This window comes from Vulpes vulpes, chromosome X, assembly GCF_048418805.1.
Source record: "Vulpes vulpes isolate BD-2025 chromosome X, VulVul3, whole genome shotgun sequence".
In the NCBI taxonomy this organism is placed as follows: domain Eukaryota; kingdom Metazoa; phylum Chordata; class Mammalia; order Carnivora; family Canidae; genus Vulpes; species Vulpes vulpes.
The window spans coordinates 32,313,441-32,328,059 of NC_132796.1; the positions used below are offsets into that span (position 1 = coordinate 32,313,441).

Here is a 14,619-nt window from a genome sequence, read left to right on the forward strand (position 1 = left end):
TAACAGGGAAGCTGCACCATTTTTTTTCTGAGCTTTGGATGCCATGCAGTATAATTTCGATCACATTCTACTGGTTATAAGTCAGTTATAAGTCCATTCAGAGTCAAGAAGAGGGGACACACACTCTACTGTCTGATGGGAGGAAAGTCAGGGTCACATTGTAAAGGAGCACATGGACAGGAGATGTTGTTAGGGCCATATTTGGGAAATGTAATCTCCTACACAGGGTTAGTTGATAACAACAGATTGTGTGAAGTCACTGTAAAGCATTCAGGTCACCAGCCTGTCGAGAGACAAAGAAAGGAGGCAGAAACTGCAGAACGTTTATATTCTCGCATTCATAAGAGCAAAAGGATCCAAGAAAACAGTGGGGATTTAATCAAGTCAGGGCAAACTTTCAATAAAGGTTTCATTCTGGTTTTATACTCCAGGTTACTCTGCGATGATGGTTTCTCATAGTCATTCATTCATCATTTCACAAACTTAATATTGAGTGCCCACTACATAGGACTATTCCACGCTCTTGGTGCATATCAGCAAATAAATGTAACAAAAAGCCCTACCCTCATGGAGAGTGTATTCTCGTGGAGTCGTGATATTAAAATAAGCAATAGTGCTTGTGAATTAAGTAAAAGGCAATTATAGACAAGGCCTCACATGGTCTAAAGAACTAGCTCCAACCGGAAGGATGTTCTGGGCTGAAGTTTTACCAGGTGATTGTGCAACAGACCAAGTGGTGGGGTCTTTGGGAAAGACATTTATTTATAGGTAAAAGGGCTAATTTGTCCTATGAGTTTAAGAGCGCTTCCGGAAAACTGCTAACCTCTTGCTTTTCCCAAACCATGCTGTTTTACGTCCATCTGGTACCCTTTGTTCTACTTGTTGGCATCACAGCCCCAAACCCGTAGGGCCTCCAATAATGCTCCCCACCCTGTACACACACCCTCTGCCATATACTTTGGAGTTCCATGAAGACACCCTGCATTTTTCATGTGATTTACCGATAGATTAAGGCAGGTAAAAATGGGTCAGTACTAAGGCTAGACCTAAAGAAGTCTTGAGTGTTTTCACTGGAGCTCTTGCCCCTCTGCCTTTGCCACACAGGCATGCTGCGGTTGGCTGGAGGATGGGAGACAAGTGAACTAGAGCCCAGTTGCGCCAATCTCCCCAAGCAACAGCTAGCCCAGCCCTAGACACATGAATGAGCCCAGCCAAGGTCCCAGATGCATGAGCAATAAACTTACAGTCTATAAGGTTTTGTGGTTGCTTGCTATACAGCATTTTGGGGCAACAGAGGGGGTGGCACAACTAGGAAACGGCAGAGCTCTTTCTCTGGGAGACTTGCTTACAAGTCTTTCTGTTGTTGTTGTTGAAGTCAGTGAACACAAGGCCCTGTCATTGCTGCTGGTGCTACCCTGGCACTGGGATTTGCAAAAGGATAATCCCAGTCAAAATGAACAGAGTTGCCTCTAGATTCATGACAAGGGGGAGGTGTGGAGGAATGAAGTGGAATAAGGCTTCATTTCTGCCTGTGAAAGTTTGCATTTTAGGCCTTCTTATCTGAAGGGACAAAAGTCACTCCTAATGTTTATTCCAATCAAGGGAAGAGGAAGAAGCCCCAAGAGGAAGCTAAACATTCCAGTTGCTCCTCTGATACCCTTAACCCATCAAACTCCCTGCCTAAAAGTGGACTTAGCTTTTTTATCATTATAATTAAAAATAAGCCTGTTTTGGCAGCGTTAGAGGAGGATGGAGGCCATAGCACCCACTCTGTGGATGCGTCAGTCCTGGCAGTAATCCTGGCAAACAGAGCTCCTTTTCCAGAATGCATGGAGCAAGGACCGAGGGGCAGGCAATGTAATCTCTGCCTCCAAATCATTGACAATTACCACTTTTGAGGAAAAAAAAAAACCCCACCTCCAAAGAAAACTGTCCTTTCAAGTAAGCGAAGTAGTTGCTCTCCCCACCAAGTGTCAGGAACTTTTCCACCAGTCACTTATTCTTTTGTGTCTGGCACAATCCCTATCAAAATGCAAATACCCCTGGGAGAGGTGACCTCTTTGGCCTTCACTGGTCAACACTTTGGGAATGGAAGCATTATTTTAAAACAGCTGAACAAAAGAAAGGCAACTTGTTTGTGTAATTGTTCATTTTCTGTCTTGCCCAGTGGACTGCAAGCTCCAAGAGGTCTAGGACCGTGTCAGCTTTGTTTACCCATCTATTTCCAGAGTCCAGGACACAGAGGAGACCCTCAGTAATGCCTGCGAAAGGAAAGCAGAAGAGAAGAAACAGAGGGAGGAAGGGAGGAAAGAGGCAGCTAAGAACACGCAGAAAAGGGTAAAAATGCCTAATTAAAATTCTCACGCAGCATTTACCCTTCTATTAACTAGTTAATGACATCAACCTCTTTACTAGGCTCTTACTACGCATGCACGGGAGGGAGAGGTCCCTAGAGTAGGAGAAACACAGAGCCCCCACCCTCTTACCTTAACCTGGTGTGGTTCTTTGCATTTTTACTTCTGTATACTCCAAGAAAAGCAACACGACAACGAAGGCCAAGAAAGTTTCTGTATGAGGCCTTCCACCGATTCGACGCTTGAGACGTGATGTACTCAAAGCCCTCAGCCTTTGGGATTGAAACATTCAGAATGAGAAGGCCAAAGTGACCAAGATGAGAAAACAAGTTTCGGGAGGGCACTCCGTTTTCTCCTAGTTCCCCCGCTCCGCCCCCCCAGTTCAGTGGCTTCTCGACCTTTAGCGTGCCCGTGAATCACCTGGGGATCTTGCTAAATATGCTGATTTTGATTCGATAGGTTTGGGGCGAAGTCTGAGCTGCTGCGTTTTTAACACGCTCCCAGGTGATGCCGATCTGCCGACTCGAGGGCCACACTTGGAGTATACTAGGGACTCGAGGTCTTCCCCTCCACCGCCAGGTGTGTGCGTGTGCGTGCCGGGTCTCAGCTTTCCGGATCGGTCCCGCACGTCCCTGGCCTTCCGCCGAGAAGGGAGGAGCCGGGGGCGGAGCGGGAGGAGTGGCGCGGGCCCCGCGTGGGTCCTGCCGGCGATCACCTCGGCCCCTTGGAGAGGCGGCCGAGCTGCGGCGGCGCAGGAGGGGGCGGGTGCGGCGAGGGCGCGGCCTCTCGGAGGGGGGCGGACGACGCGCATCCCCCGCGCCCGCCTGGGCCACTCGGGAGCTTCGCGGCAGCCCGGTGCCCCACTTGGCAATCCGCTCCGTGCTTCTTCCTCGCGCCCGCCTCCTCTTGTCACCTCCCGTCTCAGCCTCCCTGCTCCATCCCCGCCGCATCGACCGCCCGCCGAGCGCCTCCGAGAGCGAGAGGTGGTGCGCGGGGCTTCAGGGCGCGCTCTCAAGCGGACCCCGGCCCGGCCGTGGGGGGCACGGGCAGCAGCATGGACACCAAGCGCTGCTTCGCCAACCGCTTCGATGACTACCAGGGCAGCCTGCTGGCGGGCCAGTGCGAGGAGGCGGTGGCGCCCTTGGTCACCGCCACCATCGAGCGCATCCTTCAGGAGCTGCCCCCGCTCGGGGGCGGCGCTGAGGCCCGGGGGGCAGCGGCCGCGGCCAGCAGCTGCCAGGGCGGGCTGTACGGCGGCGTGGCCGGGGTGGCCTACATGCTCTACCACGTCTCTCAGAGCCCGCTCTTTGCCGGGGCCCGGGAGCGCTACCTGCGCTCGGCCAAGCGCCTCATAGACGCGTGCGCCCGCGCCGAGGAGTGGGGCGAGCCGGACGCCGACACCCGCGCTGCCTTCCTGCTCGGGGGCGCGGGCGTGTACGCCGTGGCCACGCTCGTGTACCACGCCCTGGGCCGGTCCGACTACGTGCAGCCGCTCGGCAAGTTCCGGGCGCTGTGCGCCGTCTGCGCGCCGGTCTCTTTCCTGGAGTGCGGCTCCGACGAGCTGTTCGTGGGCCGCGCGGGCTACCTGTGCGCTGCGCTCGTGCTCAAGCAGAAACTCGCCCAGGAGGTAAGAGGCAGCCCCGGCCGCGGGGGGGCGCTCGCCGCCTGCCCGGCCCTTCCCCGGACTCCCGCCGCGGGAGCAGCGCCCCGCGGCTCTTCTCTTTGTTACTCTGTCTGGCGCTGTCATCTCCTCAGCCTCCAGAGGTTTCTCTCCCGGTTTCATCCGTCTTCCCTTCTCTCTTTTTCAGCCTCTCGTTTGTTGGGTTTGCGCGTCTTTGCGCTTTGTTCCCATTTAACGCCCAACGTGGCGTCTCCCCGGATGCCTCTGCCCAACAGCTTCCCGGAGGTCCTTTCAAGTGAGGGGGGAAAAAAAACCCGAACTCCTTGAAAATGAAAGAGATTTCCCTTCCTTTGGTCCTCCTGTCAAAAAGCCGAAGCACTCTCGTTTGTTAAGAGTGCTAGCAAAGTATTGGAAGTTTTGGGGGCTGGTAAGGCTGTCATTGTTTCCATCGCTAACGTGGAGGTAAATGGCTTCTGCGACCCCCCCCCCCCTAGGTCTGTAACCCAGAATTACTGCCCAGCTGCGGGTCTGATGTACTGACTCTGGTTGCTTGCTATTTGGTTCATCTCAAGGCTTTTTAAAAATGCATATCTGATGAGAGTGTCCTTCTGTATGCATAAATGTAGACAGAAGTTTACCCCATTGTAATCGAATGTGCATTTTTCATTTTAGAACGTGTAGTTAGAAATGTCGAGACGACAGTGTACTTGACAGAGCAGGTTTTCTTAATGAATAGCTTTCCAGTAGCTCCTTGAAGTGAATTGGATTTCACAACTACATATGGATTGTTGTTTTTCTTTTCTGGATTCACTTTGAATACAACATGTGACTGTTAGAATGTGCCAGTTCCTGTGGGGGGAGGGGGGAATCCTCCAAAGATCTTAGTAACTAGAACTGAAAGAGGCATTTTCATTCATAACCCAGTGGAGCCAAATATTGTTCTAGGGAGGAAGTGACACATTCAACATGACTTTATTTGGGTGAAAGAGACATTTGAAGAAAAATTAAGGGTATACGGTGTTTTAAAAGTGCAGTTAACTTAGATAACTTCTAAGATAACAGGCAGACTTGATTTTGTTTTTATAGCAGGTGAGGTTGATCCAAGTGAGGAAAAAAAAATCACTGAAGACTGTGTACTGTGCTAGCGGCAGCAGAGATCTGTGTGACAAAGTTGTCTTGAAATAGTTCATTCTGCTTGAGTCACTGTTATCTGCTAGCAGTTCCCTAAGGGCCCTTCCAGTTGTAGAAAACCTTTTAGAAGGCCACAGGGTATTTACATATCATTTGCATTATATTTGCATCTGCTCCTCAGACCTTGAAGTCTGGTGGTAGGCAATTTTCAAATAGGTGGGGTTTTGTTTTGTTTTGGTTTTGGTTTTTGCTTTCCCTTTTTGTGCTTTGGAGCCTTTTCTCCAGAATGGAGTGGCAAAGAGCGTGAGACTCATCAGGTCATACAGGTGGAAACAGACCACAAGGACTCATTGCCCTAAATGGTGGCCCAGGGCCAGTCTGCAACGCTGATCCAAAAAGACATTTATTAAGACCTCTCTTTTGCGCTCCTGCCAAACCAAATCTGTCTTTTTCTGCTAAACAATTTGAGGTGCTTTGACCCCTGCTTCTAGAAGACAGAACAAACTCTGAGGGTTAAACACTGCTCCCTGTCCCCGCCCCCCCCCCCCCCCCCCCAAAAAAAAAACTCCAGCTCAACCTGAGCAAATAAGCTAGTCTCAGTGCCAGCCTCAGCTGCAGTAATCTGAGAAATTCAGGCTTGAAAGGTGCAGGGCAGGGGCTAAGCACGCCTGGCTGGAAGCCCTTATGAGGGGGGAAAAATACATCTTCTGCACTATTCCCACTCCCACATCCTAGCCAGCATATGGCTTTGCCCTCAGTAGATGATCCATAAACGTTGATTAAATTGAGTTGCCAAATTCTGTCATTTCTCTATAAATAATCTGTTATTATGTCCCGGATTTCTTGCTTTCCAATGTCATTTATATTCGCTTTCCTCTGGCAGTTCCCTCAGTTATCCTACTCTAGATCCTCCCCACACTACTTGGCACAGCTTTGGCACCTAATAAATAGTCGACTGAATGAATCCCCATTTACTGGGATTAGTACAATATACTCAGCTGGATTCTCTCAAGCCATTACATGTACCACTTAGGAACCAATCTTAAAAGCACTTCATTATGCCATTTCCCCACTCAGCATCCTACAGTGGCTCCCTATTACCTTTTCTCCCGTGGCTTCTCATCTTTCTCGAAGCTAAGGTCCTTAAAATGGCCGACAAGGCCCCACATGATTTGGCCCCCCTGCATACCTTTTCCACTTTTGCTCACTCTGCTTCAACCACACTGGCCTTCTTGCTGTTTCAGGCATTTATTGTCTCGGGGTATTTGTACTCGCTGTTCCCTTTGCTTGGAATACTCTTCCCCTAGCTATTTTTATAGCTAGCTCTCTGACCTTGTATAGGTCACTACCTCATCAGTGAAGCCTTCCCTGTTCACCCTCTTTAAAACTGCAACCTTGTCCCCTAACTTTGTGCCCTTTTCTTGTTTCATTTTACTTGTTTATTGCCGTTCCAATTAGAAGATAAGCTCCATACATGTGGAGAATTGTTTTTTTATTGCTATATTCCCCTCATTAAGATGGTACCTGGGACATATTTAGGGTTCTCAACTTTTCTTTTGGTATTACTACAAATATTTTTTATGCCACTCATTTTTAATTGTGACTCATTTATCAAGATTTTCCTTTACGGTGGTGCTTTTGGTGTCATACTGGTAGGAATATGTCCTATTGGTAGGAATTCTTTCCTACCACTAAGGAAATATGTTGCCTGAATAAGTGAATACTAGTTTCTTAAAAATTTTGCCTCAGATTGAGTGTAACCTTAACCCAGTGCATGATAAACTTGAACCTTCATAGGAATCACCTACAGATCTTGTCAAGAGAATACAGACTGATTCAGCAGGCCTGGTATTGGGCCTGGGATTCTGCATTTCTAACAAGTTCCCCGGGTGATGCTGCTGGTTCAGGGACCCTACTTTGAATAGCAAGGCAGTATAGTGCTGCATAGGTTTTGGCATACCAGTCATGTCTATTAAGATATGCTATAAGACACCATTCTCTGGTGTCTTGGCTTGATATATTTTTTTATAAGGTTGTAGTTGAGAATACTGATTGCTGTATCCTATCATTCTTTCATTATAAGGAGCCACAAGGGAAATTTCTCTCACTACTTAGGAACAGGAATAGTTGTGCTCCTCCTGGAAATTGATTGAATTTTTTAATCTTCAGAATATGTCACATAACTGACATGTTTCTTATTTGATGCTGGCTACTAGGGAGCATATGGCCAGAATTGTCCACATAAGCTTGTGTAAAGTGCCTTTTCACATGTACCTTCATATACAGGTGTTTCATTTGGGGTTTATAATTTTTTCTTCCTTAGTTTACCCTTTTTTGACTTGTCTTCCTTCCATCTGATTTGATTGTATTGATAAAATTCAGAGAGGAGAAAAAAAATGTGTGCATGTGTGTCTATGCATGGTAAAGAGACAGTGGCAGGAATAGTCACTCTAACCAGGTAATATATTTGTGTTCAATTTGGCTCTCCTGGAAATACTCAAGGGAAGTAGCTTTAACGGTTTGTTAAGCAGATACCCTTGAGCAATGGGGCACTAAAGTCCTATGAAATCACACCATAAAAACTTGTATTGGGTCCATTCTGCTTTCCAGATGGGTGAAAATGTAGCAGGGAAAAGGAAGTTAGAAATAGTGGAGGGATAAAGGGGACACCTGGGGACCAGAGTTAAAATAGTAACTTTGCCATTGGGGTGACCTTGGACAAATAATTTTAACATCTCTAAGCCTCAATTTCCTCACTTGTAAAATAGATGAATGATTGCTTCCTTATCCACTTAATTCTGTCGTTTATTCCTTTGTTCAATGACTGTCAGGTTTTTTACCTGTGCCAGGTCCCTTACTAGATACCAGGAGTTCGTAGTGAACAAAAATCAATATAATGATGTTACCACAAGTGCCCTGAAGGAAGTAAACAGGAAATAACTGGGGGCAGGGAAGGAGAGGGGAGGGGTGCTGCTTGGCAGACATCAGCAAGGAAGACTTCTCTGTGGAGGTGATGTCCTGGCTCATCATTGAAGCATGAACGTGAAGTGGCTGCTTTAAGAGCAAGCAGGCATTTCAGGCAGAGGAGACAGCAAGGATGAACCCCCCCCCCCCCCCCCAGGTGGGAATCTGCTTGGAAATTTCAAAGAAATGGAAAGCTGCCAGCATAATGGGAGCAAAGTGAACTAGGGCTAGATGTATGGGAGAGCTCCAGACCAGGTAGATGGCTGTGAGCAGGATCAAACCAGATTCTACAGGGCCAGGTCAGTCTGGAGTTTGCACGTGTTTCAGGCTTAAGTGGCAATGTCTTCATCTTATTTAATTTTTAGAAAGATCACCTGGATTTTCTGTATGAACAGTGGATTGAACAGTATTAAGAATGGTCACAAGGGGGACTGGTTTCTGGGGTCTAAGCCCCTTTTGTCCCAAGGACTCCTTTGTAAATCTGTTGAAGCCTTTGATACCCTTTAGAATAGCATTTTTAGGGGTATATAATCAAACACTTATAATTACAAAGGAAGCCAATTATATCGACATTCAGTTACCAAGACATTTAAAAAAAATTGTGCTGCAGTTGCACTTATGTTTCTTTATTAACACATTAAGTAACAAGATTTTGCAGCAAGCCTAAGGATTATGGTACCTTTGAAAGAGTGATGAGGGTCAATGATATTTTGAGCTGTCTTCAACAACTGCAGTGTGATATGAATATAGCTGTGATTTCTATAGGTGGCAAAGTCACAAGTACTTTGGTGGTTTGTGGTCTGCATTTGTAATGAAAAGAAATGCTAAATTGTTTAAATGAGATTTGAGGAAATACAGATGTGATTTTATTTCCTCAGCCAAAGGGGGCTGGTCTGGTAGCTGCTGTGGTGACTTACTTTAAATAAAGTGCCTAGTATAATGCTTGGCACCCAGTAGCTGCTTAATGAAATTGATGTTCTTTCCATTTGCATCTACCAACAGAAAATCAAAAGTGATTCTGAACATCATACAGCAAATTATACCCAATATAAGGAGTCGATCTTCCTGCCATAATTAGTGTGTATGTGTGTATATATATATAGCTAGATCGTTCATTGGGTCCTTGGCTCATTCCTAAAGCAGGTGGTTGGCAGCTGTGTGGGGATGCTTTTAGCTGCAAATAATAGAATGTCCAATAAAAAGTGATCTGAATAATGGGAACATTTACTACCTTACTTTCTAAGGGGTGTAGAGCTTGGCCATTCCAGATTGGTCCAGCAACTTGAGAAAGTCATCAGAAACCAAGCTCTCCAACTTTTTTCCCTGCTGTTCTCAATGTAGGAGTTGTCCCACTCTTGAGGATTGCAAGATGGCTACTGTCATTCCAAGCATCATGTTCCCATACAACTGAAGTAGAAAAGAAGGGCCTGAGGCTTTTTTCTTGCATCTTTTAAAAAAATCATATAAAACATTTTATTTTGAATAATTTCCCTTCTGCCTCATTGTTCAGCGCTTAGTCACTGGCCACTTCTGGTTTCAGGGGAGGTTGGGAAGGCTAGTGTCCTTCATTTTTAACCTGGATCATTGAATGCAAGTTCTGACAAGAAAGAGAAAAGAAGGAAAAGGCTGTTAAGTGGATACTAAAATGTCTACTTCCTGACACCCCTTGGCAAGGCCTTAGGACCTCCCACTTCCTTGGCCATTGTGAATAATGCCATGAACGTGGGGATGCATACATCTGTTTGAGATCTTGTTTTCATTTCCTTTGGATAAATACCTAGAAGTGGAATTGCTGGGTTGTAGGGTAGTTCTATTTTTAAGCTTTTTGAGGAACCTCTTGACTATCAATTTACATTCCCACCAACAATGCACAAAGATTTCCTTTTCTCCGCATCCTCACCAACACTTGTTATTTCTTGTCTCTCTGATGATAGCCATTCTAACAAGGGTAAGATCTCATAGTGGTTTTGGTTTTCATTTCCCTGGTGGTTAATGATGTTAAATACCTTTTCATGTCCCCATTGGCCATGGGTCTGTCCTTTGAAAAATGTCTGTGCAATTCCTCTGCCCAGCTTTAAATCAAGTTGTTTTGCTGTTGTATGGAGTCATTTATAGATTTTTGGATGTTAACCTCTTATTCAAAATATGGTTTGCAGACATTTTCTTCTATTCCATAGGTTACTTTTTCATTTTGTTCATGGTTTCCTTTGCTGTGCAGAAGCTTTTTAGTTTGATGTAATCCCACTTACTGGCTTTTGCTTTTGTTGCTTGTGCTTTTGGTGTTCTATCCAGAAAATCATTGCTAAGACCAATGTCAAAGAGCATTTTCTTTGTTTTCTTCATGTTTTACAGTTTTGGGTCTTATATTTAAGTCTTTAATCCATTTTGAGTTAATTTTTGTGAGTGGTAGAAGTTGGGAATCCAGTTTCATTTTTTTGCATGTGGGTTCTTCAGTTTTCCCAGCACCATTTATTAAAGAGACCATCTTTACTCCATTGAGTAGTCCTGTCAGGTAGTAATTGACATGTATGTGTGGATTTATTTCTGGGCTCTTGATTCTGTTTCATTGGTTTATAGGTCTGTTTTTATGCCAGTATCCTACTGTTTTGATTATTGTAGCTTTGTAATATGGTTCAAAATCAGTAATTGTGATGCCTCCAACTGTGTTGTTCTTCCTTAGGATTGCTTTGGCTATTCAGGGTCTTTTGTGGTTTCATGTCTTTTAGTATTTTTTCTAGTACTATGTTGACAAAACATGGTGAGTGTAAGCACCCTTGTGTTTTGTTCCTGATCTTGGAGGAAAAGCATTCAACCTATTATCATTGAGTATGATGTTAGCTGTGGGCTTCTCTTATATGGCCTTGATTATGTTAAGGTATATTCTTTCTATAACCAATTTGTTGAGAGTTTTTATCATAATTAGGTGTTGAATTTTGTCAAATGCTTTTTTTGCACATCTTGAGATAATCATAGGATTTTTTGTCTTGTATTAATGTGCTATATCACATTTATTGATTAGCACATATTGTTTTTTTTTTTTAAATTTTTATTTATTTATTATAGTCACAGAGAGAGAGAGGCAGAGACACAGGCAGAGGGAGAAGCAGGCTCCATGCACCGGGAGCCCGACGTGGGATTCGATCCCGGGTCTCCAGGATCGCGCCCTGGGCCAAAGGCAGGCGCCAAACCGCTGCGCCACCCAGGGATCCCGATTAGCACATATTGAACCATTCTTACATCCCAGGGATGAATCCCATTTGGTTAAGTTGTATGATCCTTTAATGTGTTGTTGAATTTGGTTTGCAAATGTTTGCATCTTTGTTTATTAGGGATATCGGCCTGTAGTGTCTTTATCTGGCTTTTGTGTCAGGGTAATGCTAGCCTCATAAAATGAGTGGAAGTGTACCCTCCTTTTCAGTTTTTTGGAAGAATTTGAGAAGGATTGACATTCTTTTTAATTGGTTGGTAGAATTCTTCAAAACCAGTCGGTCCTGGCCTTTCTTTGGGAGGTTTTTGATTACTGATTCCATCTCATTACTACTTATCTGTTCAGATTTTCTATTTCTTCATAATTCAATCCTGGTAGATTGTGTGTTTCTATGAATTCATCCATTTCTTCTAGATTGTCCAATTTATTGGCGTATAATTGTTCACAGTAGTCTCTTTGTATTTGGATGGTGTCATTTACAATGTCTCTTCATTTCTGATTTTATTTGAATCTGTTTTCTTAGTCTAGCTAAAGGTTTGTCTTGTTTATCTTTTCAAAGAACCAACTCATAGTTGATCTTCTCTGTTGTGTTCCTGGTCTGTATTTTGTTTCTGCTTTAATGTTTATTCTTTCTTTCTTTCTGTTAACTTTGGGCTTAGTGTTTTTTTTTCTTTTTGTATTTCTTGGAGGTGTAATGTTACATTTTTTTTTGAGATCCTTTTCCCCCCTAGTTTTTCTTAAAAATCATTACTGTCCTCATACAAGGTAATACTTCTGTTAATTTTGGGCTTAGTGTTTTTTTTTTTTTCTTTTTGTATTTCTTGGAGGTGTAATGTTACATTTTTTTTTTGAGATCCTTTTCCCCCCTAGTTTTTCTTAAAAATCATTACTGTCCTCATACAAGGTAATACCAAACAAGAAGAAGATACAGAAAGATACATAACAAAAGGCCTTTTTTGAACACATCATTGCTAATGATTTATCCTTTTTAGAACTATTCTGTATAAACTACATATATCTTTATCCATCTACAGAAATTATCATATTATGTATATTCTATAGTTTTCTTAATGTACCTTGGACATCTCTGCACATGACTGCATAGAGGTCTCATTCTTCATACTGGTTTGATTTAATGGCTGTGCCACAATTTAGCCATTATTGATATTAAAGTGATTCAAGTTTTTTCTTTTTTTGCTGTCAAAACCAATGCTGTAAAGAATACATACATATATACAACATATATATACAATATTTTCATGTAATATGTATATACATACGGGTCTTTTTATATGTGTATCTTTGCCTTCTGTTGCAAGTGTATGTATATATGTAGGATAAATTTTTTACTTTTTATTTTTTAAAGATTTTATTTATTTATTCATGAGAGACACAGTGGCAGAGACACAGGCAAAGGGAGAAGCAGGCTCCATGCAGGGAGCCCGACGTGGAACTCTTATCCCGGGTCTCCAGGATCACGCCCTGGGCTGAAGGTGGCGCTAAACTGCTGAGCCACCTGGGCTGCCCGGATAAATTTTTTAAAACTCGGTTGTTCATTCAAAGTTCACGGATAGCTTTCATTTGATAGAGATTATCAAAACTGCTTTCCAAAAAGATTTCATCAATTTCCTTTCCCTCCATGGATGCTGTGGAGTGCTGGTGTTTCCATATAATTTTCAGTGCTGGGTTTCATCAGACTTTTTAGTATATGACAAACTGATGGGTAGAACATGAATCCTCTTATTGTTCCCTTCAACACCCACCAAACAATACGTATGCAGGATTTCACTTAGTTTGGATTTGAGTGGTTTCTGTTTGTAAGCAGCCACGTGCTGTGTACTGCATACGTAAACCCCTCAGGTTAGGCTTGAAATGACAGCAGGTTAGAAATCTGGAGTTTTATAAGTTGAGTCCAGTTCTTAATGGCCTGATTATGGACCCACCAGCAAGTGGGGACCATCAGTGGGCTACAGCTTAGATCCTTTGTTACTCTTGAGCCAGAACCCTGTGATTGCCCAAAGGATGTAAGGATGAACAACAGTTGATCACTTACTGTGCACACTGTTGGCAAGCACTTCACAGATTCTGTGTCCTTTAATAGAACCAGCAACCATATGACTTAGGCACCATTACTCTCTCCATTGTACCCAGTGAGGGAATGGAGGCACAGAGAAGTTAAGCCACTTATTCCAGGTCACACAGCTTGGCAGTGGCAGAAATGGCATTCCGCCTCCTAGAGGCTGGTTGTCAAATCTGCGCTTTCAATTGGCACTCCTCACACTTGAATGTGCACACAGATCTCCTGGGGATCTTGATAAAAAGCAAGTTTTGATTTAGCAGGTCTGGGGTAAGGCCCCAGATCCTGCAGCCCTAGCAAGTTCCCAGTTGATGTTGCTGCTGCTGCTGCTGGCTCATGGAGTGAGCAAACTGGAGTGTAAAAAGCTCTAAATCACTATTTGTCTTCCAATTTTATGGGATTGCCTATCAAAAGATTTGACAGATTCCCCCAAAACTTCATGATTTTCATCATTTGTCCTTTGTGCTGAAAATGACTTCTTCCATAAATGCCAAAGAATATTAGTTCTTCAGTTTGTGGTTAATGCTGAAGGAAAGATTCACTGCCCGGCACATCTTGCAGGTGTAAGAACTCTGTTAACATCTGTGAATGAATGCATGAGTTTCTTTTTTTTTTCCTGATAAATATAATTTTGCACTATATATACAAGGGTTTTGTAGGATTTCCTTAAAGGCCCAAATAGACTGAATTCCAGCAGTTTTAAATTAGTTCATAATAGAAGAGACACTTGATTATATTTCCAGATCAGATAGAACACATGATCTTGATGCTCATGGAACCACTCCCATTTTAGAATCACTTTAATTAAATTCACCTGTGTGACATAAAGTAGTGCTGCCCCTACTGTAAATTAATTTAAATGGAAAATGCTTAGACCGTTTCCTTTTTATTTTTATGATCTAATGATTCTACAAACCTCAGTAATGCAGATTTCCTGAGATAGAATTTATTTATACCTTTTCATCTATTAATATACATTCCACTAAATCCTAAGCTTGTTTGCATTGTAATTATTTAGCAAGAGCATGGTTTGTAATTTTCTTATTACTGAATCAGTTGGGGGGGGGGGAATGTGCTTAGTAAAAATTCTTTTAAATGTATTGAAATATTTATTTTGCCAATAAGTTAACCTCCCAGTGGTTTATAAGAGATTGTTTTAATGGAATTTCACTGTATTTATTGACCTCTGAATGTGAAAATTATAGATTGTATTAATTTTTTTATTAACTTGACTGTTTTCATTTTTGCTGGTTAATTTAATGTT

The 14,619-nt window shown here is 43.4% G+C and overlaps 1 protein-coding gene across 1 annotated transcript in view; it reads left to right on the top strand.

The window, feature by feature from the left end:
• The first annotated feature begins 3,082 nt into the window (after window positions 1-3,082).
• Window positions 3,083-14,619, top strand: part of LANCL3 (LanC like family member 3) — a 94,480-nt gene continuing 82,943 nt past the window's right edge. Inside the window, exon 1 of the mRNA XM_026012197.2 lies at window positions 3,083-3,981. Within this exon, the coding sequence (XP_025867982.1) occupies window positions 3,409-3,981 (573 nt within the window). The 5' untranslated portion in view covers window positions 3,083-3,408. The remainder of the gene's footprint in view (window positions 3,982-14,619) is intronic.